The sequence below is a fragment of the Chlorocebus sabaeus genome, chromosome 16, assembly GCF_047675955.1.
Source record: "Chlorocebus sabaeus isolate Y175 chromosome 16, mChlSab1.0.hap1, whole genome shotgun sequence".
Taxonomy (NCBI): domain Eukaryota; kingdom Metazoa; phylum Chordata; class Mammalia; order Primates; family Cercopithecidae; genus Chlorocebus; species Chlorocebus sabaeus.
Window position 1 is genome coordinate 50,820,799 of NC_132919.1, and position 27,999 is coordinate 50,848,797.

The 27,999-nt window shown below is 51.2% G+C and overlaps 2 protein-coding genes across 9 annotated transcripts; both read right to left on the bottom strand.

Annotated features, from left to right (window-relative positions):
• Nucleotides 1–57: 57 nt before the first annotated feature.
• Nucleotides 58–6,030, bottom strand: CDK3 (cyclin dependent kinase 3). Of its 7 annotated transcripts, none has more exons than XM_073005019.1 (9): nt 5,922–6,030; nt 4,804–4,933; nt 4,388–4,465; nt 4,197–4,317; nt 3,921–4,091; nt 3,727–3,828; nt 2,961–3,164; nt 2,176–2,293; nt 58–763 (listed from the first exon to the last, which is right to left on the bottom strand). In XM_073005019.1, exons 2-9 carry the CDS (start codon nt 4,917–4,919, stop codon nt 747–749), a joined length of 927 nt encoding a protein of 308 aa, XP_072861120.1. In that variant the 5' UTR covers nt 4,920–4,933; nt 5,922–6,030; the 3' UTR covers nt 58–746. The 7 variants fall into 7 exon arrangements, with proteins under 7 accessions (XP_072861120.1, XP_072861116.1, XP_072861114.1 ...); XM_073005015.1 differs by having other exon boundaries at nt 3,921–4,076; nt 5,743–5,977; XM_073005013.1 differs by having other exon boundaries at nt 5,743–5,977.
• TEN1 (TEN1 subunit of CST complex) lies at nt 5,827–27,990 on the bottom strand. Of its 2 annotated transcripts, XM_037993796.2 has the most exons (5): nt 27,882–27,990; nt 19,979–20,113; nt 17,761–17,858; nt 11,786–11,943; nt 5,827–6,269 (listed from the first exon to the last, which is right to left on the bottom strand). In XM_037993796.2, the coding sequence occupies exons 3-5, from the start codon at nt 17,850–17,852 to the stop codon at nt 6,148–6,150; spliced, it is 372 nt and encodes a 123-aa protein (XP_037849724.1). In that variant the 5' UTR covers nt 17,853–17,858; nt 19,979–20,113; nt 27,882–27,990; the 3' UTR covers nt 5,827–6,147. The 2 variants fall into 2 exon arrangements, with proteins under 2 accessions (XP_037849724.1, XP_037849725.1); XM_037993797.2 differs by lacking the exon at nt 19,979–20,113.
• Nucleotides 27,991–27,999: the final 9 nt, after the last annotated feature.

Here is a 27,999-nt window from a genome sequence, read left to right on the forward strand (position 1 = left end):
GTCAATGTCCCCTTTGGGAAGCCCAGGGGTCTCCTGTGAGCAGTACAACCAGAAAACTCAGGAACATATCACATTTATTTCTTGTTGTCAGGCCAGAAACGAACCAAAAGCAGCATATCTCAGGTGAAGGAAGGACTCTTTAGTGCAGTCACAGCCCAGCTCTCCTGGGATCCGGGGAATGCCCTCTCTCCTCTCCCTCACTTCCCTCCTGTTTAACTTGGGACTCTTAACTGGAACTCAACTCTTCCCCCAAACATTTTAAATCCAAAAAGACCAGCAGGGGGCGCCATTTCCTCAGGGTCTGGCCCTGCAGGCGGGGCAGGTGAGGGCTTGCACACCTACACCCAGCTCTGGCAGGCCCCCTGCCTTCAACTTGGCACATGTTGTTCCAGTGCCTGGGGACCCCTCGTGCATGGAGCAACCATGCCTCTATTTTGAAACGGCACCATCAAACCCAAAAAACACACAGGATCTCCCTAACCTGTGGGCAGGACTAACCTAGACTCAGCCCTCTGCAGGCTGATGCCAAATTCCTTAGCGCTCTGCTCTCCCCAGATGCGTCCTCTCTCAGCAATGGGTAGGAGGCAGCTGGGGCAGCAGCTGCTCGAGAGAGGATCTGAGTGTGGTCTTGATGTTCTCAACGGCAGAATCGCTGCAGCACATACTGGCGGGCGGCCGGAGAGGGCTCGGGGGACGAGAAGTATGGGTGGGCCAGGGCAGTCTTGGCTGTGATCCGCCGGCTGGGGTCATACTGCAGGAGTTGCTGGGAAGAAAGGAGCAAGAGGATGTGGTCTGGGTGCAGCCAGGGTGGGGTGAGAAATCCCCCTCCCAGGTCCCAGATCAAGGGCCTGAGCCCCAAATTGGCTGCCCTCAAACCCAGAACCGCACGAAACCACGACCTCCTGGCTCTCCAGCCAGTTCTGGACACTCCTGGAATCTGGACCGTCCTAATGAGTCACCCAGGTCTCCTCAGGCCACTGAAGCTGAGTCACTCCCCTTCTCGGGGAGGGTCCCAGGTCCCAGCCTGCTTCTAGTCGGGAAGACTACAGAACCCCACGTATCAGGAAGCAGGGGACTGAAGCTGTCCAGGGAGAAACCCTGAGTGGGGGGCACAGGGACTGACACTCCAAGAGGCCAAACCTGTCCAGTCCTCTGCCCTAGAGTCCCTAGACCCAGGCAGGATGTGGAAGGACCCCCCGTGGTGGAGCAGCCCAGACAGAGGGCTCGGGGCCTTGGCTGGAGTCCATGCTGTCCTGCTCCCATTGGGCGGGTAGACAATACGCAGAGACTTCTGGAGAGCTGGACACACAGCCTGAAGACGAAAATACTGACCCGCCTTCCTCTCACTCAACACCAGATTAAGGAAAGAAATGTGGCTCCAAGACTTTGTGGGCAAGAATGGACAGGGGACAGGTGCAGTGGCTCACACCTGTGATCCCCCACTTTGACAGGCCAAAGCAGGAGGATCACTTGAGCCCAGGAGTTTGAGACCAGTCTGAGCAACATAGTAAGACCCCCATTTCTACAAAAATAAAATTAGCTGAGCATGGTGGTGCACCCCTATAGTCTCAGCTACTCAGGAAGCTGAGGCAAGAGGATCCACTGAGCTCAGGAGTTCGAGACCAGCCTGGGCAACATGGTGAAACACTGTCTCTACAAAAAAATACAAAAGGTAGCCAGGCATAGTGGCATGTACCTGTGGTCCCACCTACTCAGGAGGCTGAGATGGGAGGATTGCTTGTGCCTAGGAGGTCAAGGCTGCAGTGAGTCATGGTCATACCACTGCACTCCAGCCTGGGTGACAGATTGAGACCCTGTCACAAAAAAAAAAAAAAAAAAAGAAAGCACGGCTCTGCCAGAGACTTCCTGGGCAGTCCAGTCTGGTACACAGCTCAAGACACCAACAGGAGTGGTGAGTGAGAACTGTGGCATGGGCCCAGGCAGCAGGGGACAGCCTGTTCTGAAGATTGACCACTGTAGGAGTCACAGGGGGAACACCCAGGTGGTAGAATGAGTGGCCCCAGCTGGGCACAGTGAGTGGCTCACGCTTGTAATCCCAGCACTTTAGGAAGCTGAGGTGGGCAGATCACCTGAGGTCAGGAGTTCGAGAGTAGTCTGGCCAACATGGTGGAACCCTGTCTCTACTAAAAAAAATAATAATAATACAAAAATCACCTGGGCGTGGTGACAGGCACCTGTAGCCCCAGTTACTCGGGAGCCTGAGGCAGAAGAATGACTTGAACACAGGAGGTGGAGGTTGCAGTGAGCTGAGATCACGCCATTGCACTCCAGCCTGGGCAACAAGAGCGAAACTCCATCTCAAAAAAAAAAAAGGGCCGGGCGCGGTGGCTCAAGTCTGTAATCCCAGCACTTTGGGAGGCCGAGACGAGCGGATCACGAGGTCAGGAGATCGAGACCATCCTGGGTAACACGGTGAAACTCCGTTTCTACTAAAAAAAAATACAAAAAAACTAGCCGGGCGTGGTGGCGGGCACCTGTAGTCCCAGCTACTCGGGCGGGAGGCTGAGGCAGGAGAATGGCGTAAACCTGGGAGGCGGAGCTTGCAGTGAGCCGAGATCTGGCCACTGCACTCCAGCCTGGGCGAAGAAGGTATGGCCCCGGCCTGGGGAGGCATACAGCTTAGATGGAGCAGTAATGTCCACAAAGTAGAATAACCAAACACACAAGGCAACTAGGGCAAAAGGGCATGTCACACAGCAGAAAGACAGAACTAACTCAATGAGGCCACTTCCACAGGGAAGAGAAATACTGCACTTCTCGCGGGGTAGGCTTCCAGGCTGAGCAATCAGTACACCCAAGGACAAGGACAAGCCAGTTGTGTACAAGGGTCAGGAAAGAGACTTTGGCCTTGGACTCGGAAAGTGCCAGGGTTATGTAGGAAGCTGGCTGATGAGGGGACATTGCAGTCGGAGCAGCAGCTGGAGCCCACATGCGCCTACCATGAGCAGGTCCCTGCCCTCTGGCTCCAGACTGGGCACGATCTCTCCCAGTCCCTTCCTGGTCCACTTAGGGAAGTTGCCCTTATAGTCAGGCAGCTGGGTGACCCCGGGCCATGTGGCTTCGCTGGGTGTCCCCAGCATACGAAAGATACGAAAGAGCTGGTCAATCTCAGAGTCACCAGGAAACAGGGCTTTTCGAGTCACCTGAAATGGGGAAGAAGAGAAGGTGTGAGGTCTGCCACTTCGTTGTGCAGAATCCAATACCAGATAAGTGGCCAGACCCAGGGAGAGGCCTGTCAAGATATCTTTCCCATGGTTGTGCAAAGAATTCTGGCCTTTTTTGGAAGAAGGCTACCTTCCTCAGTCCTTTAGCCAGTACTAAACAACTTTTTTTAAAAAACAGAGATGGAGTCTTGCTCTATAGCCCAGGCTAGAGTGCAGTGGTGCAATCACAGCTCACTGCAGCCTCAAGCACAGGCTCAAGCAATCCTCCTGCCTCAGGACTATAAGCATGCACCACCACACCCAGCTAATTTTTATATTTTTTTAAATGCTGGGGATTTGCTATGTTGCCCAGGCTGGTCTCAAACTCCTGGGCTCAAGCAATCCTCCCATCTCGGCTTCCCAAAGTGCTGGGATTACAGGCGTGAGCCACCATGCCTCAAACACTCTTTAATCCACCTCTAATGGAAGCATCAGTGGGCCCCACCCAACCAGGAGGACCCTGCCTGTGGCACCCTGTGGCCATGTGTGCCCCTCTCTCTACCATCTCTGCAAAGATGCAACCAATGCTCCAGATATCCACAGCTGTGGTATAGAACTTGCTGCCCAAGAGAATCTCGGGGGCGCGATACCACAGTGTCACCACCTGCAGGGCAAGGAAACAGCATCACTCAGGGTGGCTGAGTGCATGGGTGACACTCCTCCTGTTGCCCCTCTCTCCTCTTTGTCTCACAATACCTCGTGGGTGTAGGTGCGCAGGGGCACCCCGAAGGCTCGAGCCAGGCCGAAGTCAGCCAGCTTGATGGCACCCAACTCATTGATGAGCAGATTCTGGGGCTTCAGGTCTCGGTGGATGACCCGATGTGAGTGGCAGAAACTCACCCCCTGCAGCAACTGGAAGAGGTAGCTCTGGAGAAATGAGTGCGAGGTGGAGGCAGCTGAGTGGAGGCGCTGCGTGGACAGGGATGACAGGGATGGGGTGTCACCTCTCCTTCCCCGCCCTTCCCTCCTTACCTTGATGAGGTGCAGGGGGAGCTCCGAGTCTGGGGTGGAGTCCATGTACTTCTTCAGGTCCTGGCTGAGGAACTCAAACACCAGATAAAGCTTCCTCTCGTTGTGCACCACGTCCAGCAGCCTGGCAGGAAGATGGCAGTCAGGATGCTACCTTCGCCATCCCAGCTTCCCCGCCTCCATCCTCAACTCACTGGACGATGTTGGGGTGCTTCAGTTCCTTGAGCAGGGAGATCTCCCTGATGGCAGTGCTTGGGACGCCCTCCATCTCCCTGCAAGAAACAAGGGCACACCCACGGGCAGAGACTTGGGCCAAGAAGGGCACTTCCAGCCAGGGGGATTGGCTTCTGCGTTCCTTATCCCCACAGAATTACCCAGGCCCCAGCAATGGAGACCTGTGCTCCTTGGCATGTCACCCACCAAGCTCCACAGAGCAGGGCCCCGGCAAAGGCTGGTCAGAAGACAGCGAGCTGGGGGAAGGATGGGTAAGGGCTGCCGGGCAGCACCCGGAGGAGTTAAGTGTGGACTCCAGGAAGGAGGGAACGGATCAGGGAGCGCCCAGGTTGTGATGGCCCAGGGCGGGTAACTCAGGGGCGGTCCCAGCACTCACAAATCCAGTCTGATCTTCTTCAGGGCCACCAGCTGCCCTGTCTCCCTGTTCTTGGCCTTGTACACCACCCCGTAGGTGCCCTCTCCGATCTTCTCTACCTTCTGGAACACATCCATGGCCACGGAGCTGCCTGGGAAACAGAAGGCGCTGGGCCATTTGTGCCCCACACCCAGCACCCCTATTGCTCCTCCAGCCTCCATGTGGCGCCCTGCCCAGCCCCACCCCACCCAGGCTGCCTAGCTCCCAAGGCCTGCGGCCCAGCCACCCCGACCCCAGCTCATCCTGCCTGGGAACCTGGCTGGGGGTCAGAGACTGCCCCTCGCCCAGTCCAGCCCAAACCCCCAGGGGGTCGGGGGCCACCCCTCACCCAGCCCAGCTCAGCCAGGACCCCCAGGCTTCTCGCCTATGCCTGGCTTCTGAGGGCAGGACCCACACTCTCCCACCCAGTCCCCTGCCCAGCCCAACCAGATCCCCCAGGGGGTCAGGGGACACCCTTCAACCAGCCCAGCCCAGCCCCCCAGGGAGTCAGAGGCCACCCCTCGCCCAGCCCAGCCTGGACCCCCAGGCCTCTCACTTGTGCCTGGCCTTAGAGAACAAGACCACCCTCTCCCGCCCGGGTCCCCGCCCAGCCCGGCCAGGCCCAGGCTCTAGGGGCACAAGGTGGCCAGGAAGGGCTGCCCAGGGGCCAGGGCCACTGGGGGCAGAGGTCAGGGGTCGGGAGGGCCTTGAAGTCACAGTCCTGCCCTAGGCTGCACAGTCAGGGCCCACGGCCTCGGCCCGGCTCAGCCTGGCCCAGCCCGTGTGACGACGCTCAGTCTCCTCAGAAGGCAGAGCCTGACCAGGTGCAGACCCCTGCATCCTGGGCCCCCGACCTGGACCCCCCACCCCGGCCTCTGGGCCTCTGACACCCTCCCCTGAGGCCCCAGGCCCAGAATTCACCAGAAGCCCTGAGAGGCTGCAGCCCACAGCCCCGGTTGCAGCTCCCCCTCCTGGCCCCCGCCGGCGCTGCACCACGAGCACACATCGAGGGCACGCCCCTTGGGCCTTTATTCACTAGGACCTTCTGGAACCCTCCATGGCCCCACACCAAGCACGGTCTGGCACCCGAGCTCAGCCACCTGCAGTCTCCCCGGGTGGGGCTGTCGGATTTATGGCATGCTTTCTGGGTTCTCATTGATGAGCTAATCACAAAGTAGGGGAAGGGGATGGATTCACCATCCGCCCCTCTGCTTTCGGCTCCAGACAAGGCCGTCACTGGGGAGGCGTCTGCGCTCTCCGGGGCTCCCGCAGCTCCAGAGGGTTTGGCCTTGGAAGCAGGTGGGGGTGTTGCTGGGCTGCTGTTTCCTACTGGCCGCCGCCCCGCTCCTGCTGGTACAGCCTCTGCTCCCGGATGGCTTGTTCCAACAAGGGCAGGTTCATCCCCTCCACACAAGTCAGCACGCGCGCCTTCACCAGGGAGCCTCCGTCTGCAAGACAAACACCAGGGAACTAGCGGTGACTGAGGTGACTGAGCGGCGTGTCAATAACGTCCTCCAAAGTGCATTCCAGCTGTTCCCTCGACAGCTCAGTCCTGGGTTTTGGCAGCAAGCTGCGTGGACAATAACAACGGCATATGGGCCTAAGGCAATTTCGTACTTGGGCCTAGAACCGTGGGCCTGCCATGCACAGCAGGTCCGTGTCTGGAACTTAGCAGGTGGCCAGAAAAGCCCTCTGGTCTGAGGAAAGGCCCCCTTGGCACCTTGGGACGCAATGTCATCAGAAACCAGGGGAAAAGAGACACCCATATTTTAAAAATCCAAGGGACTGAGCTTCTGGTAAGTTTGGCTTTATAGGGACAGGTCATCCCACCGTGGACGAGGGGGTCTAGCAGATGCGATGGTGACCTGATCCATAATGGAAAGGCTTGCCAGTGTTCAGGTAGCACCAAACAGGAAAGACATCTGGGATTTGCCATAAGAGACTTTTTAAACATTTTCTTTCTTTTGCCAGATGAACTGGCTCACACCTGTAATCCTAGCACTTTGGGAGGCCGAGGCATGTGGAACACTTGAGGTCAGGAGTTACAGACCAGCCTGGCCAACATGACGAAACCCCATCTCTACTAAAAATACAAAAATTGGCCACGTGTAGTGGTGCATGCCTATAGTCCCAGCTACTCGTGAGGCTGAGGCAGGAGAATCGCTTGAACCCAGGAGGTGGAGGTTGCAGTGAGCCAAGATCACACCACTGCACTCCAGCCTGGGAGAGACAGCGAGACTCCACCTAAAAAAAAATTTCTTTTTTTGAGACAGGGTGTTGCTCTGTCACTTGGGCTAGAGTGCAGTGGGTCAATCATGGCTCAGTATAGCCTCCACCTCCCAGGCTCAGGTGATCATCTCATCTTCCTCAGGAGCTGGGATTACAGGCACGCACCACCACACCTGGCTAATTTTTGTATTTCTTGTAGAGATGGGGTCTCGCCATGTTGCCCAGGCTGGTCTCAAACTCCTGGGATCAAGTGATCTGCCCGCCTCGGCCTCCCAACATGCGAGAATTATAGGTGTGAGCCACTGTGCCTAGCTTTTTTTTTTTTCTATTTTCTCCAGTCACAGCTTGCAAGGGAAAAATAAAATAAAAAAAATTTTTGCACTCATGCTCTTTCTGCTCTCTGAGCATTTTAATAAATAGATTTCTGAGACGGGCAGATCGCCTGAGGTCAGGAGTTCGTGACCAGCCTGGCCAACATGGCAAAACCCCATCTCTACTAAAAATACCAAAATTAGCCAGGCGTGGTGGCTGGCACCTGTAAACCCAGCTACTCAGGAGACTGAGGCAGGAGAATCACTTGAACCTGGGAGGCAGAGGTTGCAGTGAGCTGAGATCAAGCCACTGCACTCCAGCCTGGGCGACAGAGTGAGACTCCCTCTCAAAATAAATAAATAGATTCAACGTTCTAGGCCATTACACTGTCTTCCTTTTTTTTTTTTTTTTTTGAGATGGAGTCTAGCTCTGTCGCCCAGGCTGGAGTGCAGTGGCCGGATCTCAGCTCACTGCAAGCTCCGCCTCCCGGGTTTACGCCATTCTCCTGCCTCAGCCTCCCGAGTAGCTGGGACTACAGGCGCCCGCCACCTCGCCCGGCTAGTTTTTTGTATTTTTTAGTAGAGACGGGGTTTCATCGTGTTAGCCAGGATGGTCTCGATCTCCTGACCTCGTGATCCGCCCGTCTCGGCCTCCCAAAGTGCTGGGATTACAGGCTTGAGCCACCGCGCCCAGCCCACTGTCTTCTTTTTATGCTGTTTTGAGATAAAGGCTGTGCCTGTCCTTTCCTCTAGTCTAGGTCATTTATAGCACAGCCTGAGGGCAGAATCCAAGGTGTCATCCTGCCTAGATTCCAGCTGTCTACACAGGCTACCCTTAGACAATGAACTCATTTGAAACATGAGGTTGCCTGCGTGTCTCAGCTTCTGTTAGCCTGGTGCTGAGCAGCAGAGCCTGCACAGGTTAGAGAGGAATCGGGGCCGGGTGCGGTGGCTCCCAATACTATAATCCCAACACTTTGGGAGGGCAAGACAGGTGGATCACTTGAGGCCAGGAGTTCAAGACCAGCCTGGCCAACATGCCAAAACCCTGTCTCTACTAAAAATACAAAAGTTACCCAGGCATTGTGGCACACACCTGTAATCCCAACTACTTGGGAGACTGAGGCATGATAATCATTTGAACCAGGGAGGTGGATATTGCAGTGAGCCAAGATTGTGCCACTGCACTCCAGCCTGGGCAACAGAGCAAGACTCTTGTCTCAAAAAAAAAGGACAGGCACAGTGGCTCATGTCTGTAATCCCAGCACTCTGGGAGGCTGAGGTGGGCAGATCACCTGAGGTCAGGAGCTCAAGACCAGCCTGGCCAACACAGTGAAACCCTGTCTCTACTAATACAAAAATTAGCTGGGTGTGGTGGCACACTCCTGTAATCCCAGCTATTCGGGAGGCTGAGGCAGGAAACTCACTTGAACCTGGGAAGCAGAGGTTGCAGTGAGCGGAGATCATGCCACTGTACTCCCAGCCTGGGTGACAGAGCGAGAGACTGTCTCAAAAAAAAAAAAAAAAGATAAAGAACATGGAGTAAAGAAGGGCCTGGGCTATAAAAAGCAGTCAGAATGCAGTGGGGTGAGGCCTGGGGACAGGAAGGCGTTATATGGAGCACAGATGTTCTTTTAGGTTTGTCTGCAAAGGGAGGGAAGGTCATGGGCAGGCAGGTCGGACTCTAGTGTAGATGATGACTTCTTGTCGTTGAGACTATTATTTCCATATAGAGGAGGCTTGAGCGCCTTATATGTGGAGAGGGAAGAACTGTGGTAACCCTTTAGGTAGGAGGGACCCTGCTTCCTCTTAGACTAGAGGAAGGCGCTAACGGTGGCCATTTCAGTGTCTGACTGTAGGAGGAAGAACGGCTGCCTGTGGCCTCAATTCTAGCTGGGACATAAAGCAATAAGCTGGGAGGGACAGGGGAGGAGAGGAAGTGAGTTCTTACGAGGCAAGGGAATTTCTGGACTAGCTGTGGTGGCGCCTGGGAGGCGGATGTGGCCAGGACACAGGAAGGGTTTCTAGGCAGAGCAGGGAAACCTCAGTGAGCCCCTGAAATCATTGAGCTCCGAATCCTTGGAGCTCTGTGATCTTTCTGCACTCAACAGTTGGCAGGACCAGGAGGGTGGAGGCTGGGGTCTCGGCAGGAGTGAAGCTGCCAGGAAAGTGGCTGAAATGGTAGTGAGGCCCAGCGGGGAAAAGAGGTGGGGAAGAAAGTCCAGCAGTCCTGAGTCCACAGGTCCTGAAAGGGCAAGAGGGACGCAGCAGAAGTAGAAGGGAGAGCGGATGGCATGCAATTTCAGGAAAACAAGTCCAAGGTGCGGCAGCAGGCGCGGGAGGTGGAATTGGGGCAGAGGTGCTTGCTGGTGGAACTGGTTGACAGGAGGGAGACAGGGAGGGTTGTGAGATGCTGACACACCTGAGGAGCTGGGGAAACTCGGGCCCTGCTCCAGACTCTGTGGGTGTGTGGTTTGGGGAGGAAGGTTTGGGCAAGTCCCGGAGCCATAAGGATGCTCGAAGAGGGAGGTGCACAGGGGACACACAAGAAGGTTTCCCTCCCTCCCTTTCTCTTCTCTTTTCTCTTTCTTTTCTTTCGTCTTTCTTTTTCTTTCTTTTTTTTTTTTTTTTTGACAGGGTCTCACTCTGTCCCCCAGGCTGGAGTACAGTGGTACAGTCTCAGTTCACTGCAATCTCCACCTCCCTGGCTCAAGTGATCCTCCCACCTCAAGTTCCCCAGTAGCTGGGACTATAGGCTTGTGTGCAACAATACACCCTGCTAATTTTTGTATTTTTTGTAGAGACGGGGTTTCACCATGTTACCCAGGCTGGTTATTATTTTTTTTTTTTTTTGAGATGGAGTTTTGCTCTTGTCGCCCAGGCTGGAGTGCAATGGCGTGATCTCAGCTCACTGCAACCTTTGCCTCCCGGGTTCAAGCGATTCTCCTGCCTCAGCCTCCCGAGTAGCTGGGACTACAGGCGTGTGTCACCACGCTCAGCTAATTTTGTATTTTTTTAGAGACGGGGTTTCACCATGTTGGTCAGGCCGGTCTCAAACTCCTGACTTCAAGTGATCCACCCACCTCGGCCTCCCAAAGTGCTGAGATTACAGGTGTGAGCCACTGCGGCTGGCTGTCCAGCTGGTCTTGAACTGCTGGACTCAAGAAATCCACCTGCCTCAGCGTCCCAAAAGTTCTGGGATTACAAGCATGAGCTACTGTGCCCAGCCTCTTTTCTTTTTCTTTAGAAACAGGGTCTCATTTTGTCACCCAGGTTGGAGTGCAGTGGCATGATCAGAGCTCACTGCAGCATCGAACTCCTGCCTCAAGCCATCCTCCTGCCTCAGGCTTCCAAGTAGCTGGGACTACAAGCACAAGCCACCACACCCCGCTAATATTTTCATTTTTGTAGAGATGGAGTCTCTCTGCGTCGCCCAAGTTGGTCTCAAAATCCTGGGTTCAAGTGATCCTCCTACCCCAGCCTCTGAACATGCTAGATTACTGAGCCCCTGAGCCCAGCCACACAGGAAGGTTTCTGACGGCAAGGTGCAGGGGTGCGGTGAGAGAAAAGCAGAAGGCAGAGGAGGCATGGTGAGGGCTTGTGGGTAGATGCTTGCTGTGGTCCAGTGCCCTTCGGCCTGGGTGTGCTCCAAGCGCCTCGGGAGTAGGCCTGGGAAAGGCTGTGCCCCACACCTTAGCTCCAGAACGGGGGGCCCTCGGGCCTTTGGATGGCGCCAGCAGGTGTCAGGTCTGTGGGTTTTATCGCAGCCCAGCACGTCTTCACCTGTCGGTCTTCTCAGCTAGTTCTTATGCAAACATCTCTGAAAGGTGACCTCTCACCTGTCCTCAGAACCGTCAGTCTGGCCACAGGGCAGGATTCACATCTGATCAAACTTTGTGTCCCCACAGGACTTTGGGCCTGGCACAGGAAGGTTTATTGTTTTATTTCCATTTATTTATTACTATTTTGTAGAGGCAGGTGCTTGCTACATTTTCCAGGCTAGTCTTGAACTAGCCTGGCTCACTGCAACCTCTACCTCCCTGGTTCTCTTGGCTCACTGCAACCTCTACCTCCCTGGTTCAAGTGATTCTCCTGTCTCAGTCTCCTGAGTAGCTGGGACTACAGGCACATGCCACCATGCCCAGCTAAGTTTTGTACTTTTAGTAGGGACGGGGTTTCGCCATGTTGGCTAGGCTGGTCTCGAACTCCTGACCAGCCACCCTGTCTTTGAGTTGGCACCATGTGGCCAGTCCACTCTGAATTGAATCCTCAAGAGTCCTTGAACTTGTGGGCTGATTTGGAAGAAACATTAACCCTGATGAAACACTGCTGTCGGGTGATGAGCCCATTCCTCACTGACTGCCCCAAAGACTGCCCCAGCTCAGGCCCCAGGAGGAGAAAGGGGGTGTGAGGCCACAGCTCACCCTGCTGGTGCTGGAGCTCCCCGAGGACAATGTACAGGGAGCCCACCTGGGCGTGGAAGGGCTCCACCAACTTGGTACAGACAAGAACCTGGTGTTGATCGGATCCGTGCTGAGCCATCAGTGTTACTCTGGACTGGATCATGTCATAGAGGCACAACCTGGAAGGCAGAGGAAATGCAATAATTTCCATCCATATGTAGAATCACCACCACGTGCAAAAGGTTTGCACGGCCAAGAAATCTACAGAAAAGTGTTCAGCCTCAGTCTCATCAGAGAAATGCAAATTGCAGCAACAAACCAGAAAAAGAATTTTCAGTCTACATTGTAGAATGCGAAGGAATTCCTTTTAATTTTCATCCCCTTGCCTTTAATTTTCTTAATGTTATATTTTGATAAGCAGAAGCTTTTAATTTTGTTGATGATCAGTTTATTCATTGTTTATTCATTTTTTTCTTTCTTTCTTTTTTTTTTTTTTTGAGATGGAGTCTCGCTCTGTTGCCCAGGCTGGAGTGCAGTCGTGCAACCTTGGCTTACTGCAACCTCCACCTCCCAGGTTCAAGCAATTCTTGTGCCTCAGCCTCTTGAGTAGCTGGGGTTACAGGTGCCTGCCACCAGGCCTGGCTAATTTTTGTATTTTCAGTAGGGAAGGGGTTTTACAATGTTGTCCAGGCTGGTATCCAACTCCTGACCTCTAGTGATCCACCCACCTCAACCTCCCAAAGTACTGGGATTACAGGCATGAGCCACCACACCCGACCTTTTTTTTTTTCTTTTATGACTTTTGCTTTCTATGTCTTGTCGAAGAAATCTTTTTTTTCCTTTCTTTCTTTCTTTCTTTTTTTTTTTTCTGTATCCCAGGCTGCAGCCTTGACCTTCCAGGCTGCTCAAGCAATCCTCCCATCTCAGCCTCCTGAGTAGCTGGGACTACAGGTACTTGCCACCACACCTGGCTAATTTTTTTTTTTTTTTTTTGAGATGGAGTCTCGCTCTGTTGCCCAGGCTGGAGTGCAGTGGCACTATCTCAGCTCACTGCAAGCTCCGCCTCCTGGGTTCATGTCATTCTCCTGTCTCAGCCTCCTGAGTAGCTGGGACTACAGGTGCCCGCCACCACGCCCTGCTAATTTTTTTCTATTTTTAGCAGAGATGGGGTTTCACCATGTTAGCCAGGATGGTCTCGATCTCCTTGTGATCCGCCCGCCTCGGCCTCCAAAAGTGCTGGGATTACAAGCATGAGCCACTGCGCCCAGCCTACACCTGGCTAATTTTTTAACTTTTTGTACAGATGGGGTTTTGCTATGTTGTCCACGCTGGTCTCAAACTCCTGGGCTCAAGCGATCCACCTGCCTCAGCCTCCCAAAGTGCTGGGATTACACTCATGAGCCACTGTGCCTGGCCATCTTTTCTTTTTCAATATGGGCTATAAACGCTATTTAAAAAAAAAAAAAAAAAAAAAAAACTTTGCCTACTCAAGGTTGTAAAGATATTTTCTGGTTTTCTGGAGACAGTGCAGCTTTAGCTTGTAATCTATGACACAGTGTAAATTTTTTTTTGCATGTTGTGAAGTAGAGATCAAGATGTTTCCCCTACCATATTAATATCTAGCTGGGCGCAGTGGCTCATGCTGGTAATCCCAGCACTTTGGGAGGCCGAGGCGGGCGGATCACAAGGTCAGGAGATCGAGACCATGCTGAAACCCCGTCTCTACTAAAAATAGAAAAAATTAGCCGGGCACGGTGGCGGGCGCCTGTAGTCCCAGCTACTCGGGAGGCTGAGGCAGGAGAATGGCATGAACCCGGGAGGCGGAGCTTGCAGTGAGCTGAGATTGCGCCACTGCACTCCAGCCTGGGCGACAGAGCGAGACTCTGTCTCAAAAAAAAAAAAAAAAAAAAAAAAAAAAAAAAAAAAAAAAAAAAAAGAAAATCAATAAAGCCGGGCATGGTGGCTCACGCCTGTAATGCTAGCACTTTGGGAGGCTGAGGCAGGCAGATCACAAGGTCAAGAGATGGAGACCATCCTGGCCAACATGATGAAATCCCATCTCTACATAAAAAAATACAAAAATGGCCAGGCGCGGTAGCTCAAGCCTGTAATCCCAGCACTTTGGGAGGCCGAGACGGGCGGATCACGAGGTCAGGAGATCGAGACCATCCTGGCTAACACAGTGAAACCTCGTCTCTACTAAAAAATACAAAAAACTGGCCGGGCGCGGTGGCTCAAGCCTGTAATCCCAGCACTTTGGGAGGCCGAGACGGGCGGATCACGAGATCAGGAGATCGAGACCATCCTGGCTAACCCGGTGAAACCCCGTCTCTACTAAAAATACAGAAAACTAGCCGGGCGAGGTGGCGGGCGTCTGTAGTCCCAGCTACTCGGGAGGCTGAGGCAGGAGAATGGCGTGAACCCGGGAGGCGGAGCTTGCAGTGAGCAGTGAGCAGATCCGGTAACTGCACTCCAGCCTGGGCGACAGAGCGAGACTCCGTCTCAAAAAAAAAAAAAAAAAAAAAAAAAAAAAATACAAAAAACTAGCCGGGCGAGGTGGTGGGCGCCTGTAGTCCCAGCTACTCGGGAGGCTGAGGCAGGCGAATGGCATAAACCCGGGAGGCGGAGCTTGCAGTGAGCTGAGATCCAGCCACTGCACTCCAGCCTGGGCGACAGAGCAAGACTCCGTCTCAAAAAAAAAAAAAATACAAAAATTAGCTGGGTGTGGTGGTGCGCACCTGTAAGCCCAGCTACTTGGGAGGCTGAGACAGGAGAATCGCTTGGGAGGCTGAGACAGAAGAATCGCTTGAACCAGGGAGTTGGAGGTTGCAGTGAGCCAAACTTGAGCAACTGTACTCCAGCCTGGCGACAGAGCAAGACTCCATCTCAATTAAAAAAAAAGAAAAAAAAAAAAAAAAGGCTGGGCGCAGTGGCTCACACCTGTAATCCCAGCACTTTGGGAAGCTGAGGTGGGCAGATCATGAGGTCGGGAGATGGAGACCATCCTGGCCAACATGGTGAAACCCTGTCTCTACTAAAAAAAAAAAAAATACAAAAAAAATAGCCAGGTGTGGTGGCAGGCGCCTATAGTCCCAGCTACTCGGGAAGCTGAGGCAGGAGAATGGTGTGAACCCGGGAGGTGGAGCTTGCAGTGAGCCAAGATCATGCCACTGCACTCAAGCCTGGGCAACAGAGCGAGACTCTGTCTCAAAAAAAAAAAAAAAAAAAAATCAATAAAGTATTGGCTAAGTAGGCTGGGCGCGGTGGCTCATGCCTGTAATCCCAGCACTTTGGGGGGCCAAGGCGGGTGGATTACGAGGTCAGGAGTTCAAGACCAGCCTGGTCAAGATGGTGAAATACCATTTCTACTAAAAAATAAAAAAAATTAGCCGGATGTGGTGGCAGGTGCCTATAATACCAGCTACTCAGGAGGCTGAGGCAGGAGAATCACTTGAACCCAGGAGGCAGAAGTTGCAGTGAGCCGAGATCACACCACTGCACTCCAGCCTGGGCGACAGAGCGAGACTCCATCTCAAAAAAAAAAAAAAAAAAAAAGATTTGGCTAAGTAAATGATGCCATATCACCACAGTGAAACAAAATGGAACTATTCAAAATGATGATGGAGATCTACATGTCTGACATGGAACTAGGTCTACCATACACAGCTAAGTAAATAAATGCTACAGTACAGTAATACAATAGGATCTCATCTAGGTTAAAACACTGCTTTCTTCTTTTTTTTCTTTTCTTTCTTTTTTTTTTTGAGGCAGGATCTCACTCTGTCATCCAGGATGGAGTGCAATGGTGCAATCTCGGCTCACTGCAGCCTAGACCTCCCAGGTTCAGGTGATCCTCCTACCTCAGCCTCCCCAGTAGCTGAGGCTACAGGCGCACACTGCCATGCCTGGCTAATTTTTTGTATATTTTGTAGAGACAGGGTTTCACCCTGTTGCCCAGGCTTGTCTCAAACTCCTGGACTCAACCAATCCTCCCACCTCAGCCTCTCAAAGTGCTAGGATCACAGATGTGAGCCTCCACACCCAGCCTTTAACTAGGTCAAAATACTTTTTTTTTTTTTTGAGACCAAATTTCACTCTTGTCACCCAAGCTGGAACGTGATCTTGGCTCACTGCCACCTCTGCCTTATGGGTTCAAGCAATTCTCCTGCCTCAGCCTCCCAAATAGCTGGGATTACAGGCGCCTGCCACCATGCCTGGCTAATTTTGGTATTTTTTGTAGAGATGGGGTTTCACCATGTTGGCCAGGCTGGTTTTGAACTTCTGACCTCAGGTGATCCACCAACTTTGGCCTCCCAAAGTGTTGGGATTACAGACATGAACCACCGCACCTGGCCTAGGTTAAAATACTACTTTCTCTTTTTTTTTTTCGAGACAGAGTCTCACCTTGTCCCCCAGGCTGGAGTGCAGTGGTGCAATCTCAGCTCAATGCAACCTCCACCTCCTGGGTTCAAGCGATTCTCCTGCCTCAGCCTCCTGAGTAGTTGGGATTATAGGCACCCACCACCAAGCCCGGCTAATTTTTGTATTTTTAGTAGAGACGGGGTTTTGCCATTTTGGCCAGGCTGTTCTCAAACTCCTGACCTCAGGTGATCCGCCTGCCTCAGCCTCCCAAAGTGCTGGGATTACAGGCGTGAGCCACCACACCTGGCCTAGGTTAAAATACTTCTCTATGTATGTACACATGTCTCTAAGATGGTCCCCTGTGATTCTCACCCTCTAATATTTACATCCTTGTGCATCGTCTACGATGCTGAGTAAGGCTGACCTGTGTAATCAGTAGGATACTGCAGAAATGACGGAGACTGACTTTGGAAGCTAAGTCATGAAAGACATTGTGGTTTTCATTCTGCTCTTTCTCTTGGTCACTGCTTCTGGCAGAAACTGCTGTGTTACGAGGACCCTCACACAGAACTACAGAGAAATCCACATTGTCAGGAACTGAGTTATCTTGCCAAGAGCCAGCACTACTTTGCCAAACGTGAACAAGCCACCTTGGAAGTAGAAGTCCTGGCCCCAGTCAAGCCTCCAGATAACTGCAGCCCTGGCCAACATCTGGATGCCACTCCCATGAGCGACCCTGAGCCAGATCCAAACAGTTAAACTACTCCCAAATTCCTGACCCATAGTAACTATGAGACAATAATTATTTTAAATTTGGGGGAGGCCGAGCACAGTGGCTGAGCACAGCACTTTGGAAGGCTGAGTCAGGAGGATCACTTGAGCCCAGGAGTTTGACACCAACCTTGAGAATATAGGGAGACCCTGTTTCTATGAAAAACTAAAATTGTGTGTGTGGGTAATTTGTTACACAGCAATATATAACTGATAAATAACTGACAAAGTATATATGTATATATGTATATCAGGTGTCTCTATACCCACCCACATATACAAACACATACACATGGAAGAGCACATGAGGATAATCACCAAAGGTTAGCAGTGGTTGTCTGGGCAATGGGATTATGGGTGACTTTTCCTTCCTCTCTATACTTTTATGGACTATCTACACTTTTTACAGTGAATATTAATTTTTTCAGTGTATATATATGTGTGTGTATATATGTGTGTGTGTATATAGTTATTTATTTTTATTTTTTATTTTTGAGATGGAGTTTTGTTCTTGTTGCCCAAGCTGGAGTGCAATAGCACAATCTCAGCTTGCTGCAACCTCCACCTCCCAGGTTCAAGCAATTCTCCTGCCTCAGCCTCCCGAGTAGCTGGGATTATAGGCACACGCCACCATGCCAGGCTAATTTTGTATTTTTAGTAGAGACATGGTTTCTCCATGTTGGTCAGGCTGGTCTCAAACTCCCGACCTCAGGTGATTCACCCACCCACCTCGGCCTCCCAAAGTGCTGAGATTACAGGCATGAGCCACCGCGCCCAGCCCTAACTATTTTTTTGGGGGGGGTAGAGAAAGACATTTAACCATCACCCCCACCACTGAAAAAAATTAAAAAAACCATTCTCACCTGCCAAATGTTCTCAGTGTGCCCCCATCAGGAACTTGGCCTGCACTGACCTCCCAGGGGAAGTAATAGGTCCCAGGTTTGGGCAGCATCATGGGCTCCTATAACCAAACAGTTGAGATGGATTTTGAAGTTTCCTGATAAATCAAATACACTGCAAAACAGAGATTAGCAGATATATGAGACCAACAGCATCTTGAAGACTAATTCCAGCGGGCAGTGTTTTAAAATTAAAAAAAAATTTTTGCCAGGCATGGTGGCTCATGCCTATAATCCCAGCACTTTGGGAGGCCGAGGCAGGTGGATCACGAGGTCAAGAGTTTCAGACCAGCCTGACCAACATGGTGAAACCCCATCTCTACTAAAAATACAAAAATTAGCTGGTGGCATGCGCCTGTAATCCCAGTTACTCAGGAGGCTGGAGCAGGAGAATTGCTTGAACCCAGGAGGTGGAGGTTGCAGTGAGACGAAATCGTGCCACTGCACTCCAGCCTGGGTGATAGAGCAAGATGCCATCTCAAAATAAATAAATAAATAAATAATTGATATAATACGCATTCATGTATTAAAAACAAACAAACAAACAGAAACAAACCACGGCCGGGCGCAGTGGCTCATGCCTGTAATCACAGCACTTTGGGAGGCTGAGGCAGGTGGATCACCTAAGGCCGGGAGATCAAGACTAGCCTGACCAACATGGAGAAACCCCGTCTCTACTAAAAATACAAAATTAGCCGGGCATGGTGGCGCATGCCTGTAATCCCAGCGACTTGGGGGGCTGAGGCAGGAGAATCACTTGAACCCGAGAGGCAGAAGTTTCAGTGAGCCGAGATCGTGCCATTGCACTCCAGCCTAGGCAACAAGAGTGAAACTCCATCTCAAACAAACAAACAAAAAAAATTAAAAAGCTATGTGTGGCCCTGAATGGTGGCTCACACCTGTAATCCCAGTGCTTTGGGAGGCCAAGGTGGGAGGACTGCTTGAGGCCAGGAGTTCAGGACCAGCCTGAGAACAAAGCAACAGCCTGATTTTACAAAAAAGAAAAAAATTTGGCAGGCTAGAAATACATGTAGTAACAGCTACTTGGGTGGCTGAGGTGGGAGGATAGCTGGAGCCCAGGAGTTCGAGGCTGCAGTGAGCTATCAGAGCATCACAGAACTCCAGCATGGATGACGGAGGGAGGCTCTGTCTCTAAAAAAAATAAAAAGTCAGGCCGGGCGCGGTGGGTCAAGCCTGTAATCCCAGCACTTTGGGAGGCCAAGACGGGCGGATCACAAGGTCAGGAGATCGAGACCATCCTGGCTAACCCGGTGAAACCCCGCCTCTACTAAAAAATACAAAAAAAAACTAGCCGGGTGAGGTGGCAGGCGCCTGTAGTCCCAGCTACTCGGGAGGCTGAGGCAGGAGAACAGCATAAACCCAGGAGGCGGAGCTTGCAGTGAGCTGAGATCCGGCCACTGCACTCCAGCCTGGGCGACAGAGCGAGGCTCCGTCTCAAAAAAATAAAAATAAAAATAAAAATAAATAAATAAATAAATAAAAAGTCCGTGCACGGTGGCTCATGCCTGTAATCCCATCACTTTGGGAGGCCAAGGTGGGCAGATCACCTGAGATCAGGAGTTTGAGACCAGCCTGGCCAACATGGCGAAATTCCATCTCTACTGAAAATACAAAATTAGGCTGGGTGCAGTGGTTCACACCTGCAATTCCAGCATTTTGGAAGGCTGAGGCAGGTGGGTCACTTGAGGTCAGGAGTTCAAGACCAGCCTGGCCAACCTGGTGAAACCCCATCTCTACTAAAAATACAAAAATTAGCCAGGCATGATGGCAAGCACCTGTGATCCCAGCTACTTGGGAGGCTGAGGCATGAGAATCGCCTGAACCCGGGAGGCAGAGGTTGCAGTGAGCTGAGCTTGCACCACCGTACTCCAGCCTGGGCAACAGAGAGAGACTCAGTCTAAAATAAATAAAATAAAATAAAATAAAATAAAATAAAAAGCTATGTGGAGAAGTATTGTTCCATTCCAATCTCTATGTAACCCATTCCTTCCAATCCCATAAAACAGGGGTTTATAAATGAGTACACAGTACATTTTTTAGCTTTGTGGGCTCTATGATCTCTGTTACAATTGTAGACATGCATTCAAACGATAACAGAGATGTGTTCTCAGAAATGCAGTTAGGTGATTTCGTCGTTGTGTGAACATCACTGTGTACTTACACAAACCTAGATGGTACAGCCTACTGCAGCCCTGGTGCTGTATGGTGGAGCCTATTGTTCGCAGGCTATCAACCTGCACCACGTGTGGCTGTACAGAACACTGGAAGCAACTGTAGCACAATGGTATCTGTATATCTGAACATAAGCAAACATAGGAGAGAAAATGGTAAAAAATGGTCAATAGTAAAAAATACAGTGTCATATAATCTTTTGGGCCACTGTGTATACGTGCTTTGTCATTGACCCAAATGTGTGTATGTGGCATGTGGCTGTACAAGGTCTCACTCTGTCACCAAGGCTGGAGTGCACTGGTGGGATCATAGCCCACTGCAGCCTCAAACTCCTGGACTCAAGTGATTCCCCTTGCCTCAGTCTCCCAAGGGACTACAGGTGTGTACCACCACATCTGGCTGCCTTCAACTATTTATTTATTTATTTATTTATTTATTTATTTATTTTGAGATGGAGTCTCGCTCTGTCACCTAGGCTGGAGTGCAGTGGCGTGATCTTGGCTCACTGCAAGCTCCGCCTCCCGGGTTCACACCATTCTCCTGCCTTAGCCTCCCGAGTAGCTGAGACTACAGGTGCCTGCCACCATGCCGGCTAATGTTTTTGTATTTTTAGTAGAGACGGGGTTTCACCATGGTAGCCAGGATGGTCTCGATCTCCTGACCTCGTGATCCACCCGCTTCAGCCTCCCAAAGTGCTGGGATTACAGGCATGAGCCACCGCACTTGGGCCATTTTTTTTTTTTTTTACTTTTTTTGAGACAGAGTCTTGCTCTGTTGCCTGCCTGGTAGGGCTGGTGTCCCATCATAGATATGACCCCATATTTATGGGGCCTCTCCCTGGGGCTGATGGTCAGGGATACAAGCTGCTGAGCAGTGAGCAGAGAAGCAGCAACTGTGAGTCAGAGGATACAGACAGAAGCAGCTAACTTCAAACGGTGCAACTTCAGGGAAAGATCGCCTTCTTCCCATACCATCCCCTTTCCAACTCCCATCCCTCTAAGAGCTATCACCCAATAAAATCCTCAGCATACACTACCCTTCAATCTGTTTGTGTGACCTGATTCTTCCTGGATGCCAGACAAGAACCCGGGTGCCGAGAGGCACAGGCTTGGATGCTGCTGCGGGCTCTGCACAGAGCCTGCTCCCACCAGAGAGGAGCGATGGGCTGGTTTGTTCCATCCTGTTGCTGCACTTGCTTGCTCCCATGCTCCCTCTCTTGAGGAACGGCCAGTGACAGGCTGAGTAAAACGAGTCACTCCAGTTCCCAACCAGGGAACCAAAGGGGTCAAGGGAACAACTCCATCTCAGCATGATCTCAGCTCACTGCAATCCCAGCCTCAGGGGTTCAAGCGATTTGCCTGCCTCAGCCTGCCAAGTAGCTGCACCTACCACCATACCCAGCTAATTTTTTTGTTTGTTTGTTTTTTTGAGACAGAGTCTTGCTCTGTCATGCAGGAGTTCAGTGGTGCAATTTTGGCTCACTGCAACCTCCGCCTCCTGGCTTCAAGAGATTCTCCTGCCTCAGCCTCACGAGTAGTTGAACTACAGGCGCCTGCCACCATGCCTGGCTAATTTTTATAATTTTTTTTAGTAGAGACAGGGTTTCGCCCTGTTGGTCAGGCTGGTTTCGAACTCTTGACCTCAGGTGATCTACCCAGCTTGGCCTCCCAAAGTGCTGGGATTACAGGCGTGAGCCACCGCGCCTTGCCGCATTTGACTTTCTTTATCAACTTCCTCTTGAACCCTCTCAGGCACACAGTGCCAGGAAGAACCGTTCTGTTTGTCAGCAAAAGAGACAGAGACTGCCTGTGGCTATGGTGCAGATCACATCGTGGAAGGTCCTGATCATAGCTGGCAAGTGAGACTCATGCTGGTAGCCCTGGGGCAGTACCACGGAACTCTGTTCCTTGATAGGAACAGACAGTGACTCTGGACTGGGCTTTGCTTACCTGCTGGAAGTTACAAATGCTTCAAAACAATCAGAACAAGGCCGGGTGCCGTGGCTCATGCCTATAATCCCAGCACTTGAGGAGGCTGAGGCGGGCAGATCACTTGAGCTCAGGAGTTTGAGGGCAACCTTGTCTCTACTAAAAATACAAAAATTAGCCGGGTATGGTGGTGCATGCCTATAATCCGAACTACTTGGGAGGATGAGATAGGAGGATCGCTTGAGCCTGCAAGGTCGAGGCTGCAGTGAACTATGATTGCACCATTGCACTCCAGCCTGGGTGACAGAGTGAGACGCTCACAAAAGCAAAATTAAATTTAAAAAAAAATGAAAAAGCAGAACAAGAGACAGTGCATAGATTTGGAAAGCTGACCATTATTTCTTCAGAACAAGGAACACACTATACAGCCCATAATGTCCAACAATGAGCAAAAAGATCTCCTCAGAGTCATAGTTTGATAGAGAAGTAAGATGTCCTTTGCAAAAATTGCATCAGTGAGAGAATTAGGGCAGCAGGGGAAAGGGGTAGATCTGATCTAGCCAATTCCCCTCTTGCCTTTGGCTGCTAAGTTGCCCTTAATTATTCCCGGGGTTGGGCCAAGCTAACTTTGGGAGACATTTAGTTTATAGTTTAAATGAAAATAGCCCTTCCCTAAAATGCAGCCACTTTTGTAAAGCTAATGAGACACCACCAGGCTAGGAGCACAGAGAAGCCCAAATTCTGTGAAGACTGCCAGCCATTATTCCAGAGGTCACAAGCTAGGCAACTTCCCCAGTTACTCCTGCAGATAACATCACTACTGCAGAATCTAAGATTGGCCTTTGGAGATATCTTTTCAGGTTTTTTGCATGTCTAACACCACCAACTCCACATGGACCCCACCAACCACTCCTGCGGGCCCCCCCTCAGAGGTGACTCAGCCTGCAGGAGGACCATTTGCCACACCCCTAAGGTTGCACCCTCAACCAATCAGCAGCAAGCACCATTGCCTAGCTGCCACCACCCCTTTCCCGAAATTACATCTAAATGACCTCTAATCTCTGAGCCTTCCAGGAGACTGACTAATAATACCAACTCCCACGTGGTGTGGCCAGCCTTGTGTCAATTAAACTCTTTCTTGACTGTAAGCCATGTTCTCCATGAACTGATTTTGTTTGTGCTGCAGGAACCCATCAGGTGGTTATAGAAGTGGCACAGGCTATGAAAACATTCGTTGTCTAAAACAGAGGGAGATAAAAATTACGAAGTGCTGGTGTACACGAGTGTGTGCTCACTAACATGAGGGGACTAAAGGAGTGTCCCCACTAGATGTTCCTGTTTTTCTGGTGGATCTGGGGAAAAAGGGGTGGGGAGGATGCTGGGGTGGCTATGCAACTCTCACCGAGGGAGGAGTTTGCTGGTATAATGATTATACTTTTGGTTTTTTTTTGTTTTTTTGAGACGGAGTCTCGCTCTGTCGCCCGGGCTGGAGTGCAGTAGCCGGATCTCAGCTCACTGCAAGCTCCGCCTCCCGGGTTTACGCCATTCTTCCGCCTCAGCCTTCCGAGTAGCTGGGACTACAGGCGCCCGCCACCTCGCCCGGCTAGGTTTTTTTTTGTATTTTTTTTAGTAGAGACGGGGTTTCACCGTGTTAGCCAGGATGGTCTCGATCTCCTGACCTCGTGATCCACCCGTTTCGGCCTCCCAAAGTGCTAGGATTACAGGCTTGAGCCACCGCGCCCGGCCTGATTATACTTTTTTCTTTCTTTTTGAGATGGAGTCTCACTCTGTCTGCCACGCTGGAGTGCAGTGGCAGGTTCTCAGGGTCACTGTAACCACCACCCCCCAGGTTGAAGTGATTCTCCTGCCTCAGCCTCCCGAGTAGCTGGGACTACAGGCGCCCGCCACCTCGCCCGGCTAGATTTTTGTATTTTTTAGTAGAGACGGGGTTTCACCGGGTTAGCCAGGATGGTCTTGATCTCCTGACCTCGTGATCCGCCCGTCTCGGCCTCCCAAAGTGCTGGGATTACAGGCTTGAGCCACCGCGCCCGGCCTAATTTTTGTATTTTTAGTAGAGATGGGGTTACCATCTTGGCCAGGCTGGTCATGAACTCCTCACTTCAGGTGATCCACCCACTTCGGCCTCCCAGAGTGTTGGGATTATAGGCGTGAGCCACCTCACCCGGTCTCTTTCTTTTTTTTTTTTTTTTTTGAGCCAAGGCAGGCAGATCACTTGAGGTCAGGAGTTCGAGACTAGCCTGGCCAACATGGTGAAACTCCATCTCTACTAAAATACAAAAATTAGCCAGGCATGATGGCGGGCGCCTATAATCCCAGCTACAAGGAAGGCTAAGGCAGGAGAATTGCTTGAACCCGAGAAGCAGAGGCTGCAGTGAGCCGAGATCTCCACAGCACTCCAGCCCAGGCGACAGAGCAAGACTCTGTCTGAAAAAATAAATAAATAAACAAATAAATAAGTAAATAAAACTATGATCAATGCTTGAGCCTAAGAGTTTGAGGCTGCAGTGAACTATGGTTGAGTCACTGCATTCCAGTCTGGGTGACAGAGTTTTGTCTCAAACAAAACAAAACAAAGCAAAACTATGATCAAATACATGTGTATGCCTTTTCTCCTGTTAATCACTTGTGTGGTATTCCTGCCAAAAATGCATCAGCTGAATCTAATCATGAAGAAATATCAGACAAATCTGAATTATGCGACATTCTACTGCAGGGGCCAAGCGGCCCTCTGAAGTTTTGTGGCAAAAAATCAACTTGCAAAAGGCAGAGTAATAGTCAAAAAGGTGTACAAATTTATGTAACATGTACATGTGGGAGCCCTCAGAAGGAAGACCCAAAGATATAGGGGAAAGGTATGATCTAATGCTGATAGACTGAGTGGGGAGGCCCAGCAAGGCCTGTCTAGATTCTTCTTGGCTTCTTGGAACAGGCATTGCTTCCTTCTGGGTGGGGGGCAGGACCCTCTCTGGAATGGGGTCTTATGGCCTATAGTCAAATGAGGTAGGTCAGATCATTTCTTTCTGGCCAGTTTTTACACCAAAAGGTAGAGAGAAAGTTAAGAGTAATATATTTAGGTTTCTTGTTTGTTTGTTTGTTTTGTTTTTTATTTTTGAGATGGAGTCTCACTCTGTCACCCAGGCTGGAAAGCAGTGGTGCAATCTCAGCTCACTGCAACCTCTGCCTCCCGGGTTCAAGCGGTTCTCCTGCCTCAGCCTCCCGAGTAGCTGGGACTACCGGCAAGTGCCACCTCGCCCAGCTAATTTTTTTTGTATTTTTAGTAGAGACGGGTTTCACTGTGTTAGCCGGGATGATCTTGAGCTCCTGACCTCGTGATCCACCTGCCTTGGCCTCCCAAAGTGCCAGGATTATAGGTGTGAGCCACCGCACTCAGCCTATATTTAGGGTTTTATGGCTGGTTTTGGGGGCAAAGGACTCTGTTTTCTATCACCCGCCTTGGGGAGGAGGATTCTAAGGTCTCTGGCTAGCCTTGGGGGAGAATGGGCCTGAGGGAGAGGAGGGCAGAAGGTAAAAACAAACTTGCTTTGTGGGTTGCTTCTGAGGCCTTCATTTTGGGGTATTGTGTTCTGAGACCCAACACTATAAAAAAATGGGCTTATACGCTTCAAAAGTGTTAATGTCAGCCAGCCAGGCGCCGTGGCTCACGCCTGTAATCTCCGCACTTTGGAAGGCTGAGGCAAGCGGATCACATGAGGCCAGGAGTTTGAGACCAGCCTGGTCAACATGGTGAAACCCTGCCTCTAACAAAGACACAAAAATTAGCCAGGTGTGGTAGCGCATTCCTGTAGTCCCAGCTACTTGGGAGGCTGAGGCATGAGAATCATTTGAACGCAGGAGGCGGAGGTTGCAGTGAGCTGAGATCATGCAACTGCACTCCAGCCTGGGTGACAGAGGAAGACATCATCTCAAAAAAAAAAAAAAAAAGTGTTAAAGTCACAGAAGAAAAGTTCTTCGTTCTAGTCTTGTAATTCTCGTGTAAATTTGAAATTATTTCAAAATAAAACTCACCAAATTTAGCTCATCTAAGTCTTTTCTATTCAATGCTGAGTACACCCACTATCATTACATTAAGAGCAATTGGTTTCCTAGAATACTACACCTAGAAGGTCAGCTGTCAAGTAGCCATTTGTTCACGCCACAAAGATTTCCTGAGCACCTTTAGGGGCAGGCACTGTGCCAGGTACAGAGAATAACTAGACACCCTCCCCACTGTTGAAGGGGCCTGAGATCAGCACCTTAATAAGACAAATGAGGATCCTGAGGTCCTAGGGGTTAAGAATGTGTATTATAGTTCTATTATTCAAATGATGAATGTTATGCATCTTTGTAGTTTTACTTCTGAGAAAACCAAACTCATAGTATTACACAGACTACAGACAGGCTAGGCGCGGCGGCTCACGCCTGTAATCCCAGCGCTTTGGGAGGCCGAGGCAGGTGGATAAACTGAGGTCAGGAATTCGAGACCAGCCTGGCCAGTATGGCAAAATCCTGTCTCTACTAAAAATACAAAAATTAGCTTGGGTGTGGCGGCGAGCCCCTGTCATCCCAGCTACTTGGGAGGCTGAGATAGGAGAAGCGCTTGAACCCAGGGGTGGAGGGTGCAATGAGCTGAGATCATACCACCTACCACCACACTGGAGCCTGGGCAACAGAGCGAGACTCCGTCTCAAAAAAAAAAAAAAAAAAAAAAAAAGGCCGGGTGCAGTGGCTCACACCTGTAATCCCAGCACTTTGGGAGGCTGAGGCGGGTGGATCACGAGGTCAGGAGATCGAGACCATCCTGGCTAACACGGTGAAACCCCGTCTCCACTTTAAAAAATGCAAAAAATTAGCCGGGCGTGGTGGCGGGCGCCTGTAGTCCCAGCTACTTGGGAGGCTGAGGCAGGAGAATGGCGTGAACCCGGGAGGCGGAGCTTGCAGTGAGCCGAGATCGTACCACTGCACTCCAACCTGGGCGATAGAGTGAGACTCTGTCTCAAAAAAAAAAACAAAAAAAACAGTGACTACAGATGATTCAACAAATCCGTGAATCTCCCTTGTCCACAATCCCACTGGGCAGAATTGTTTTTTGTTTTTTTGTGTTTTTTTTTTCCTGTAGAGATAGGGTCTCACTATGTTGTCCAGGATGGAGTGCAATGTCACAATCCTGGCTCACTGCAACCTCCACCTCCGGTGCGCAAGCCACCATCCCATCTCAGCCTTCAGAGTAGCTGGGACTACAGGCGCATGCCACTACACCCAGCTAATTTTTTGGCATTTTTTGTAGAGATGGGGTTTTGCCGTGTTGCCCAGGCTGATCTTCAACTCCTGGGCTCAAGTGATACGCCAGCCTCGTCCTCCTAAAGTGCTGGGATTCCAGGCTTGAGCCACGGCGCCCGGCCCTACACGAGGTTTTAACAATATTTAAGTGTGCATTTTCCACTTTGATGACGATAATGGCAAAAGCAAAGAAGTCTGGATTCCAAGACCTCTAGTAACTGCGAGATTGGGGGAAAAAAAATGTCGGGTTTCCCAGACAGAGGACTTAGAGCAGCACTGCCCGCTCGGCCTCATTCTAAGTCCGCGTCCACCCCTTAAACAGCGGGCAGCGCTCACAATCCCACACCCAGGGCCCCGGAGCCCACGCCTCTGCCAATAAAGACGTCATTATTTTAACAAAAGGTAACTAGAGCCTCTCCCCAAAGAGACTTTGGTTCCCGTCCCATTCTCCTCCAATCCGGGTGGATTTGGCAAAAGCCCAAATGACCCTCCCTAGCAATTCCGCAAAGCCCGTCTCCCGTTCCAGGTTCCTAAGTCTCCCCGACCACTCTCATTTCAGAGACACAGACCCGGAAGCGGGGAGGAGCCGGGCGGGGGGGGCGGCAAGCGCAGGCGCAGTCCCTCCTCAGCCTCGTTGTCCCGCCCCTTCCCAAGGCCCCCGCCAACCTGTTCTGGGCGTCGCCGGGTCCTCGGATTTCCTCTTTCCGCCCCGCGTGGTCACGTGACGGGAGAGGGGGCGGGATACAAAAAAGTGTTTTACTTTCCGTCTTTCCGAACGCCCCGC